General features: G+C 34.6%; 2 protein-coding genes and 1 long non-coding RNA gene across 3 annotated transcripts; 2 read left to right on the top strand and 1 right to left on the bottom strand.

The window, feature by feature from the left end:
* The first annotated feature begins 1,561 nt into the window (after positions 1 to 1,561).
* On the top strand, positions 1,562 to 2,783 carry LOC124454623. Its single transcript, XM_047005402.1, has one exon. The coding sequence runs from the start codon at positions 1,598 to 1,600 to the stop codon at positions 2,447 to 2,449; it is 852 nt and encodes a 283-aa protein (XP_046861358.1). The 5' UTR covers positions 1,562 to 1,597; the 3' UTR covers positions 2,450 to 2,783.
* Positions 2,784 to 4,043: 1,260 nt separating this feature from the next.
* On the bottom strand, positions 4,044 to 8,173 carry LOC124454624. Its single transcript, XR_006951540.1, has 3 exons — positions 8,038 to 8,173; positions 4,433 to 4,516; positions 4,044 to 4,358 (listed from the first exon to the last, which is right to left on the bottom strand). It is a non-coding gene; the product is annotated as an uncharacterized LOC124454624 (long non-coding RNA).
* A 1,874-nt stretch (positions 8,174 to 10,047) lies between these two features.
* On the top strand, positions 10,048 to 11,156 carry LOC124454456. The gene has a single exon (XM_047005266.1). It carries the CDS (start codon positions 10,084 to 10,086, stop codon positions 10,933 to 10,935), a length of 852 nt encoding a protein of 283 aa, XP_046861222.1. The 5' UTR covers positions 10,048 to 10,083; the 3' UTR covers positions 10,936 to 11,156.
* The last annotated feature ends 636 nt before the right edge of the window (positions 11,157 to 11,792 follow it).

Genomic DNA, 11,792 nt, shown 5'->3' on the forward strand with positions numbered 1-11,792 from the left:
CGGTCTATGTTTACGCACAAAATTTACCCATTTTCTATGTCTTTGCGGCTCTGTTTCTTTTTTAGGAAACAGATGCATCGACATTCCTTCGGTTTTTGAATCATTGGCGCAACTAATATGATTAGGTCCGCCAGCAACACAGCGTTTTCCTCCGCGTTTCTTATTAAGATTACTAGTAGAATATGTTATGTTGACATATGTGTTCAACTTTCTACGTCACAAGTCATTAGCATACCAATCAAAAAGTTCGCAAAAAAAAATGCTGAAAATCGTGATTTTGAACGTCCGTAAAATCACTTTCACCAATCCAATTTCAATTATAATTGCAGATTTAAAATCACTGAAACAAGGTCTTTAAATTTAGCTAATAAAAAAGGGGGGCTAAAATTCGTGATATAACCACTTTAAAGATGAGATGATAGCTAAAATGACCAGTGACTCTAATAAGTATAAAACCATCTTTCCAAAAGTCTCAATTGAGACACCAAATCTCTATATTTCTCGAGTAAACGTACGTTGATTGTTTTGCTATACAGGAAGAAAGGTCATAGATTTCAACATGTCTTCAATAAAATGAACGTTTTTCGGGGAGATTCGGCTTGCAAAATTTCGTTGTAAAAGACTATGAGTGACATCAGAATTCTTAGTCGACAATGGAGTGTTTTCTGAATCCATTTTATCTACATAATTAAATTTCGTCGCTGAATAGATTCGAGAAAATTTTTTTTCGTTTTCAGCTTCATAGCTGTTTTGTTATCATATTAAAATGCGCGGGCGCTAATTTTTGCTCTTTCGCTGGAGGGAAACATTGTAATTTTTCAAAGTCATGTGACTGCAAATAAACCAATCACATTTAACATACACAGTACCCATAAAACAAACACTTTATTATTGCCACGTTTCAAGACATTCTATGTATAAGGCAACAGAACTGGAATAATGGCTACTAAGCATTGTTTTCTACGTAGCTAGAGATTATGGAAATCTTGAGCATCCGACAGAAAGTGTTTTGTACGGTACGTCAACACTAAATAAAATAGAGATTTGGTTGAGAGATCTGTTGTAAAGAATGAAAAAATTGGAATAATTGCATTTGGACGTGACCATGCTAAAACTGCGTCAATGTACTGCTATCTGTTTTTGGTTTACATCTGTTTTTGTTTTAAAAGATCTTTACGAACAAGCAATAGAAATCAAAACATACACTGTAAAAATTTGATGACTAAGAGTGCAAGAAAATATTCTGAGGACATTTAAGATAGCAGCTTCAATTTGGTCAAAACAACCAAACATTGAGTTGTAACATACTCAAACACGGAAAAATTTAATTATTTAAATGAAGATCTTACTTACGTACGGGTGTAAAAAAAGCTTACCAAACTGTATTCGCCTTCCTAAACCAAAGTGAAAAAATTAAGTCTCAGACAAACAATGCAGGATTAAGAATGTTTTATCTAAAGAAAACCCAAACGACACTGCTTCCTAAAAGTAAGACTCAAACACTTCCAAGCCATACCGTGAATATCTAATTGTAAAACTCACGCATCGAGAGATCTATGAAGTCACGCATGCGTATCATAATGACCTTGCCATAAACATGGCTGGTAGTGATGGGAAGTTGGATCTTTCAAAATTGAACGTTCAGCCACTTTCGACGTCTTTGAATCCAAGCAATATGAAGATATTGGAAAATAACGGACTAGACGGACGTACTGGTTATTGGTGGCTAAAATTTCAATTCGATTACGAGCTCGAAAGAGGCATTGTTATTCGACTGTGTAATTTTAAGTACGATGGCAGTGGAGATATTTGGTCTTTGGAAATTGAAAAATGTCACTATCTCAAAATCAGCGACAAAAATGACTTAGTGTCATTTGATATTGTTGATAAGCTGATCAACATCAACGAAATGAAACGACTACGACAAAGTGCTTTGACCGAAGAGAAACTGAAGAAATATTTAGAAGATAACGTTATCCCTCTTATAAAGCAGAAAATAAAGTACACCAAATACGTTCCAAAATTTCAGTTTTTTCTCAGCCACAAATCTAAGGACAAACCGCAGATGCGTTCGTTCAAAGAAGGGCTCAACTTCCTTGGATACTTGACTTGGCTTGATGAAACGAATATGAAAATGGGAAGTACATTGGCTTTGGATTTAAAGATTTCAGTGGAGAAATGCGATTGTTTTATAGCTTGGTTGAACGAGGAGTATTTCAAAAGCGACTACTGTTCGGCGGAATTGTTGTATGCCAAACAACTTGGTAAAATTATTATTCCGTTTGGGGTGTTTAGCGAAGTGAAAGCGTCCATCAACGAAAATGAAAATTTGAAATTTTTGAAAGATCTTTTTATAGCCAATCCACACGAAATGTCATTTTTTGAAATGTTGCGGCGTATCGATGAAACATTGTATAATTTCGAGAAAATGGCATTTCCTTGCAGTTAGCTTAGCAGACGTCGTCCGTTGGCATTCAAGCCCATCGAAACTTGCGCAAATTTTGATTTATTACAACGTCAACTATTGGAAAACTTTCATTTGAACGTTCATTATTGATTGTAGATTGTAGATAAGTTTATTTTCAATGTAAGTTTATTTGTTTTATACCTTCCAGACGAAAATTTGCCAACATTTATTTGTAATTCAATTAAACCTGTGTTGTTGATAGTTTTGCAATCTTCTGTCTCAGCAGGACGTACATAAACAATGCCACGTCATGAACATTTTCAATATACACATAATTATATAAACATGATTTATAAGAATGAAGTGTTAAGTCAAATTTGTTTTTTTACTAAAGGTTAATTTGTTTAGTCTTACATTCCAAGAAATAGCTTCAGATAGTTTTACTAGGAAGACAAAAGGATGCTATGGAGTTTTAATGTTTACTTTCTAGGAACTATTACATGAAGTTTATATTCATTTGACAGCAACCATTTGGAACAGACATCATGTAACAGTCGACGTTCATGAAAACATTGTTCTATGAGACTGATTCACTTAATTACTATTGAGTTCCACGAAAGAATGGATCAAAGGTATTAAAAGGTGAGTGCAACTACCAAGCCTTGGCTAGAAGTGGTGCAACTTTCCCTATGAAATACTTATATACGAAGCAGTTAAACGGAGCACGTTTAAAACGAAAGCTAGCAATCATGGTGTAAAGTTCGTTTTCCATTAGTTCGTTTTGACACAGGCTAGATCAAACGACATTCGTTTTGCATATGTCTCCCAAATTTGATGTGTGAGTTTAAAATGCCGAAATAGTTTGACCAAAGAAAATTTTCCATCTCATGCCGCGAAATATTTTTAAATAATCATTGAAAGAGTTGAAATACATTCACGAAGTCGACTTTGCAAATTTCTTTATACATGCAGAGAGAGTTACCTTACTAATATGAAAACAAACAGGTGAAAACGGGCATAAGATAACAGGTTTCAAACGTGCAAGGAACGATGACAGTGGTCAATGGAGCTATGGAATAAACTCAGTACAGTGTGTGCTGTTATGAATAAATTGTTGAGTTAATCACTAGAAAAAGAATATCAGTCACAAAAGTGGGGAGCGTTCCCATCCACAGTATCTAGTTTCCATATAGCTAAGCAAGGATGGGGGTTGTATCTATGTCCGTGGATACATTGATGCCAGTGAGATTTGTATTTTCAACTGTCATAAAAAAGGCATACTTTGGGCTGAACAGTCGTGCGGAATGAAATAATTTTTGTGGTTAAGATATCATTTTCAAATAGGATGGCGCACCTGTCATGCAGAAAAAACGAACCAAATGAAGAAACAGGATATCTCTCAGTCCTTAGCAAAAACCTGACCTCCGTAAACCCCATCGAACATGTTTAGGCAAAAATGAAGAAGAAGAGGAACACAAAACAGCCATCTTTGAAGCATGGAATGTTAGTGATTGTCATCCATGGAACACTTAGAGCCTAGTTGTCTTCGTCGTTCGTTGTTGTGCAGCAGTAATCACTCGTGTTTTCATGACTGAGAATGATTCAATAAAAATCGAAGTAAAATTTTAGGCAATTGTTTTGCTGTATTATAAGAATAACTCCATTTATTATTCTGACAGCTACTATGAGCTAATGACACAACTCATAATTATCACCCAATTACGTAGCTTATAAATGGATAGCTTACGTAGCTTATTATTTTTATATTGTTTGTTCACATGATTATATTAATTTATCTATAGAATCTTTGATATATTTTATACAATAAAATCTAAAAATGCGATATTCTTTCTTCAAATGTGATCATCGAGTTTACTTGATGCCATCACACACATTCTCCAGCTTCTTTGAAATGTGTAATAAGAAGAAAGGCAAGGATAATGGCCACAAGCTACAAACATTAAAACAAAAGAAACGTTGAAATTTGAATGATGCGAAAAAGATTTTATTGTAAAATTAGCTTACCTCAATGATGACAAGCACAGCAGCAATAATTCCAATTGTTAAAAGGTTATACTTAAGGAAATCTTCCAATTCATTGAAGCATCCCTGAAAACACGACAAACGTAATTTCAAGGAAAGTTATACAATTTTCATTTCATCCCGTAGAGTGTTCGATACGTTAAAATTATCCACGATACTTTCAAATTTTAGCCATTGCATCTGAGAGTCTTTTTAAAAACAGTTAGGATATGCACAAATACGAGGTATCCAACATGGAGACAGAAAAATTTTACAAACAAGTTGAAAAGTTCACGCATATTTTTCGGGATTTTTGTCGTCTATTTTAAAAACTAAGTATGAATTTATGTGTAGGAAAATCATCCTATTTTTTAGTAATATAATTATTATTTTAAATTCTTGTTTGTTTTTCGCGCATTATTACTTTATATAAAGGCATGTGTTCCTAACTGTGATAATAGTTCCCTGCCTTAGGAAAATGAATAATATAAATATAGGTTTGTAGATGTAGATCGTCCAGGTTAGTATAGTCCTGAGAAGGACTGTTTACAACTCAAATGCTCATTTGACTCTGAAGATGACTACCGCTAAGGTTGTCGAAACGTCAGTCAACAACAACAAAAACAATCTTTCTCAAGACTACACTAACCTGGACGATCTACATCTACAAACATGTAACGATACTCCCGGGTTCAAACTAATTACTTCAATATAAATACAATAAATCAATACAAAGTTTGCAATGCACGGTCTGTTGCCATGGAATGGGGAGAGTTATCGTTTGTTTAAACTATCTAAGTGATTTTTTGCGCCGCCTATGGTTCGATACGTTAAGATAGACCAATGAAAGACCGAACCAATGACTTGACAACTTTGGAATAAAGACAAAATACTACATATACTTTCTCTCTTTCTGTCTCTCCTTAAATTCTCGTTTCTATTTTGAATATCAAGAACACGAGACGTCAATTTTCGAAATTTGTGTTATTTGTACGTGTGATTCGTAGACTACCACTCGAGATGAAGTGAAGAGTTAGCATTTACGGAACAGGCATGGCGAGATGAGAAAGTAGCGCTTTTACTCAGTAACTCCTTTCTACCCAACGTTAAAACTACACTTGCCAAAGTATACATTATAGGGAAAATGGCATTAAAATTATTTAAAAAGTAGTTTACACGTACCATTTTGAATGAATAAAACAATAGTTCTTAGTTCTGAAACAAACTCAATAGTTCTTTTATTAGAACATTTACAGAACATCTATTACTGTCGATTTCAGTTAACTTTTCAAATGGCGGTTGCCAAGTTACTTTCCAAATATGGAATATTCGATATGAACTTGTCAACTTGAGTTGACAAGTTGTGAACTTGAGTACTGAAGTTGTGTACTTGAGTACTGAAGTTGTGAACTAAAGTTGCGAAGTACTAGCAAACGCGAAAGGTCTTTGTACCCTGTAGACATTTGGCAATGAATCCGTTCAGTAAGCAAGGAAAAGCTTTATCAATTCTAATACGTTTGACGGCCCTCTAAGAGTGTTATGATGCGATACGCCGTTTACATTATGTAATAAGTTTACAGTAAATGTGGCACTAGAAGAGTATCGTTGGATTTTAAATGCAGGAGTACCCTGCATACTGTGCCCCTCGACGTCTGTTGCCACTCGTAACAACTACAGGCGACTCATCAAAGAAATGCATACGTTTGCAATCAATCATTGAAATATTTGCTACGTAAACTTCTAACTTCTCCATAACGTCCGGCCGTTCTGTCTCTCGAGGAATTTGACTTATTATCTTGTAAGAGTAACCAAGATCTTTATTCAAAATTGTACTAATGGATGACCTGCTAGGTATGTTTGCTGGAAGGCAAACTTTGTTATTTTCTAGGTATTGCTGAATCTCTTTTGCGTAAATAGATGGTTTATTAATTTTTAGATATTCAGTGTATGCAATAACGTCATCTGTACGCGTGGTTCGAACATCACGTTCGCTCTGGCGAGGTGCAATAGAACCAGTGTCTACCCATAGATCTATTATATTTGATACAGTCTTATACGGTAGATTTAGTTGTTTCGAAATGTTTGTCAAACGCTCGTTATTTAACCTTTCAAGTATTTCATTTCTTACTTCTATTGGTAAAGCTTTTGCTTGCTTACTGAACGGATTCATTGCCAAATGTCTACAGGGTACAAAGAACTTTCGCTTTTGCTAGTACTTCGCAACTTTAGTTCACAACTTCAGTACTCAAGGATCGTGACTAAAACACCACCCGAGTACATACGAGTACATACGAGTACATACAAGGACATACGAGTGACATACGAGTACATACGAGTGACATACGAGTACATACGAGTGACATACGACTATATAGGGTTAGGGTTAGGGTTAGGGTTAGGGTTATATATATATATATATATATATATATATACAAAGTGTATATACAATGTGCCCTCCCGGCTATCACCATAATAAAATGGTGACTCCTGCACTCGGGACACAGGAAAAAATAAAAAAGTAAACTAAAGTTAACTTTAGTTCACTTATACATATAAGTGTAACTCCTACACTATATATATATATATATATATATATATATATATATATATAAGTTTGAAAATTTGTAATCCAGGCATGTAATATATAAAAGATAAAAGTTTCTCCGGATTTAAAGTGACTTTTATTGAGCTTTCGACTCGTTGCTTCGAGCCTTCATCAGAATGAGGATATTTATTTACACGTGCTTTTAGCTTAGAGACGTTTAGAGCGTCTAATTGTATTAGTGGGTGGATTAATGTGATTGGATGGGGTGAAATGCGTTGCCATGGGTTTTGGTGTATTGTGAATATGATTGGTGTTAATAATATTAGAGTGTAGCATTTTAGTTTTGGTGTTGTTTGTAGTTTTTATGTCCTTTTCCTTTAGTTGTGAGTATATGATGGGTATGTCGATATGTCTGTTTATTGTGTCGTTGTCTTTACTGTACCAAGCTTCTTTAAATTCGCGTGCGTGTTTAGTCTGTGCGCGTGCGAGTACTTTAGTTTCTGTCCAGTCGAATGTGTGGTTGTTTCCGTGGGTATGTTCTGTTCTAATATATGTACTTGTGACCAGTATGTAGTCGTATGTTACACGTATGTACTCGTATGTCAGTCGTATGTTCTTGTATGTCAGTCGTATGTACTTGTATGTACTTGTATGTCACTCGTATGTATTCGTATGTACTCGTATGTACTCGTGTGGTGTTTTAGTCACGATTGTACTCAAGTACACAACTTCAGTACTCAAGTACAAAACTTGTCAACTCAAGTTGACAAGTTCATATCGAATATTCCATATTTGGAAATGTAACTGGCAACATTAGAAAGTAACTTGGTAACCGCCATTTGAAAAGTTAACTGAAATCGACAATAAAACGTCTACAGAGCACTAACTCAATTAGAACTATTGAGTAAATGCTCTGGTTCTAAACAGCTCTTTTAAGAAATATTACGTTATTATTTTGATCATTCACCATTTATTTGAAACAAAGTCGCCATTTTACCATTTAGGAACTTGGCTTAAAGTAGAGTTTACTGCCAACTGTTCAATTAACAATGTACACATATACCTTATTGTAAATTTTACTCTTGATTGAATGGTTGGTATTTCTGTATGGATTACCGCAGTCTTTCTTCTCTGTGACACAGCAGTTGTCAGGAACAATCCTATGACTTCCGTTTGCTTTCTCATAGTACCTCGCCCAGTCCAATGAGTCGTTCACTCCACAACATTCAAACTATAAATGACAATGAAAAAATAATTTCATGACTACACCTCAGCTACCCTCAAAATGTTCGCTCTAATATATGACAGTATTCGAGGCTAGATGTCAACATTCATCATATTTCATCATATTTATGGTGAGGAGAATATTATGGCTTCTAAATGTCTAATTACCGTGTCAAGGTGAGGCAAGGACGCCATCTTGAAAGGAGGCAATAAGCAAAACTCAAAATGAAAAATAAGCTAAAACAAAGTTTAAAAAACCCATCCGATCAAACATTTAAGGAATTAAACCTAGACCATCAACTTTGCAAACTTATATCAACTCATCTAAAGCAGATATTAGTCGTAAATATGGTCAGTTTTGCCACCTTTCAAGATGGCGGCTTGCCTCACTCATTACTATACGATATCGCCGGAGTCAGTTATCCAGTAGATTGGGTTCCTTGATCATTGATTATAGCGGGAACAAAAATGCAGGAATTCATTTCAAAGGAAGATGGCGAGTCAAAACGATGACGATTTGGCAAATATTATCATTCCAAGGGATGAATGACGATCCAAATTATTTAAAGATGAGATGATAGCTAAAATGACCAGTGACTCTAATAAGTATAAAACCATCTTTCCAAAAGTCTCAATTGAGACACCAAATCTCTATATTTCTCGAGTAAATGTACGTTGATTGTTTTGCTATACAGGAAGAAAGGTACTAGATTTCGACATGTCTTCAATAAAATGAACGTCTTTCGGGAGATTCGGCTTGCAAAATTTCGTTGTAAAAGACTATGAGTGACATCAGAATTCTTAGTCGACTTTCGAGTGTTTTCTGAATCCATTTTATTTACATAATTAAATTTCGTCGCTGAATAGATTCGAGAAAATTTTTTTTCGTTTTCAGCTTCATAGCTGTTTTGTTATGATATTAAAATGCGCGGGCGCTAACTTTTGCTGTTTTCGCTGGAGGGAAACATTGTAATTTTTCAAAGTCATGTGACTGCAAATAAACCAATCACATTTAACATACACAGTACCCATAAAACAAAACACTTGATTATTGTCACGTTACAAGACATTCTGTGTATAAGGCAACAGAACTGAAATAATGGCTACTAAGCATTGTTTTCTACGTAGCTAAAGATTATGGAAATCTTGAGCATCCGACAGAAAGTGTTTTGTACGGTACGTCAACACTAAATAAAATAGAGAGCTGGTAGAGAGATCTGTTGTAAAGAATGAAAAAATTGGAGTAATAGCATTTGGACGTGACTATGCTAAAACTGCGCCATTGTTCATAAATCATGGTTTAGTTTACCGTAAGATGGGGAAATGCTAAAAAGCAAAAGATCTTTATGAACAAACAATAAAAATTGGAACAACAGCATTTGGACGTGACTATGCTAAAAATGCGTCAATGTACTGCTATCTGTTTTTGGTTTACATCTGTTTTTGTTTTAAAAGATCTTTACGAACAAGCAATAGAAATCAAAACATACACTGTAAAAATTTGATGACTAAGACTGCAAGAAAATATTCTGAGGAAATTTAAGATAGCAGTTTCAATTTGGTCAAAACAACCAAACATTGAGTTGTAATATACTCAAACACGGAAAAATTTAATTATTTAAATGAAGATCTTACTTACGTATACGGGTGTAAAAATAGCTTACAAAACTGTATTCGCCTTCCTAAACCAAAGTGAAAAAATTAAGTCTCAGACAAACAATGCAGGATTAAGAATGTTTTATCTAAAGAAAACCCAAACGACACTGCTTCCTAAAAGGAAGACTCAAACACTTCCAAGCCATACCGTGAATATCTAATTGTAAAACTCACGCATCGAGAGATCTATGAAGTCACGCATGCGTATCATAATGACCTTGCCATAAACATGGCTGGTAGTGATGGGAAGTTGGATCTTTCAAAATTGAGCGTTCAGCCACTTTCGACGTCTTTGAATCCAAGCAATATCAAGATATTGGAAAATCACGGACTAGACGGACGAAGTGGTTATTGGTGTCTAAAATTTCAATTCGATTACGAGCTCGAAAGAGGCATTGTTATTCGACTGTGTAATTTTAAGTACGATGGCAGTGGAGATATTTGGTCTTTGGAAATTGAAAAATGTCACTATCTCAAAATCAGCGACAAAAATGACTTAGTATCATTTGATATTGTTGATAAGCTGATCAACATCAACGAAATGGAACGACTACGACAAAGTGCTTCGACCGAAGAGAAACTGAGGAAATATTTAGAAGATAACGTTATCCCTCTTATAAAGCAGAAAATAAAGTACACCAAATACGTTCCAAAATTTCAGTTTTTTCTCAGCCACAAATCTAAGGACAAACCACAGATGCGTTCGTTCAAAGAAGGGCTCAACTTCCTTGGATACTTGACTTGGCTTGATGAAACGAATATGAAAATGGGAAGTACATTGGCTTTAGATTTAAAGATTTCAGTGGAGAAATGCGATTGTTTTATAGCTTGGTTGAACGAGGAGTATTTCAAAAGCGACTACTGTTCAGCGGAATTGTTGTATGCCAAACAACTTGGTAAAATTATTATTCCGTTTGGGGTGTTTAGCGAAGTGAAAGCGTCCATCAACGAAAATGAAAATTTGAAATTTTTGAATGATCTTTATATAGCCAACCCACACAAAATGTCATTTTTTGAAATATTGCGGCGTATTGATGAAACATTGTATAATTTCGAGAAAATGGCATTTCCTTGCACTTAGCTAAGCAGACGTCGTCCGTTGGCATTCAAGCCCATCGAAACTTGCGCAAATTTTGATTTATTACAACATCCCCACTATTGAAAAACTTTCATTTGAACATTCATTATTGATTGTAGATTGTAGATAAGTTTATTTTAAATGTATGTTTATTTATTTTATACCTTCCACATGAAAATTTGTCAACATTTATTTGTAATTCAATTAAACCTGTGTTGTTGATAGTTTTGCAATCTTCTGTCTCAGCAGGACGTACATAAACAATGCCACGTCATGAACATTTTCAATATACACATAATTATATAAACATGATTTATAAGAATGAAGTGTTAAGTCAAATTTGTTTTTTTACTAAAGGTTAATTCGTTTAGTCTTACATTCCAAGAAATAGCTTCAGATAGTTATATTAGGAAGACATAAGGATGCTATGGAGTTTTAATGTTTGCTTTCTTGGAACTATAAAGTTCACATTCATTCCACGTTCATGAAAACATTGTTCTATGAGACAGATTTACTTAATTACTATTGAGTTCCATGAAATGATGGATCAAAGGTATTAAAAGGTGAGTGGAACCAACAAGCCTTGGCCAGAAGTGATGCAACTTTTCCTACGAAATACTTATATATGAAGCAGTTAAACGGAGCACATTTAAAACGGAAGCTAGCAATCATGGTCTTAAGTTCGTTTCCATTAGTTCGTTTTGGCAAAGGCTAGATCGAACGACATTCGTTTTGCATATGTCTCCCAATTTTGATAAGTGAGTTTAAAATGCCGAAATAGTTTGACCAAAGAAAATTTTCCATCTCATGCTGCGAAATATTTTTAAATAATCATTGAAAGAGTTGAAATACATTCACGA

This window comes from Xenia sp. Carnegie-2017, unplaced genomic scaffold (assembly GCF_021976095.1).
Source record: "Xenia sp. Carnegie-2017 unplaced genomic scaffold, XeniaSp_v1 HiC_scaffold_3, whole genome shotgun sequence".
NCBI classification, from domain to species: Eukaryota; Metazoa; Cnidaria; class Anthozoa; order Malacalcyonacea; family Xeniidae; genus Xenia; species Xenia sp. Carnegie-2017.

What these genes read in the sequence shown, in the direction of transcription:
- LOC124454623 (XM_047005402.1), top strand. Translation starts at nt 1,598, where the DNA reads ATGGCTGGTAGTGATGGGAAGTTGGATCTTTCAAAATTGAACGTTCAG.
- LOC124454456 (XM_047005266.1), top strand. Translation starts at nt 10,084, where the DNA reads ATGGCTGGTAGTGATGGGAAGTTGGATCTTTCAAAATTGAGCGTTCAG.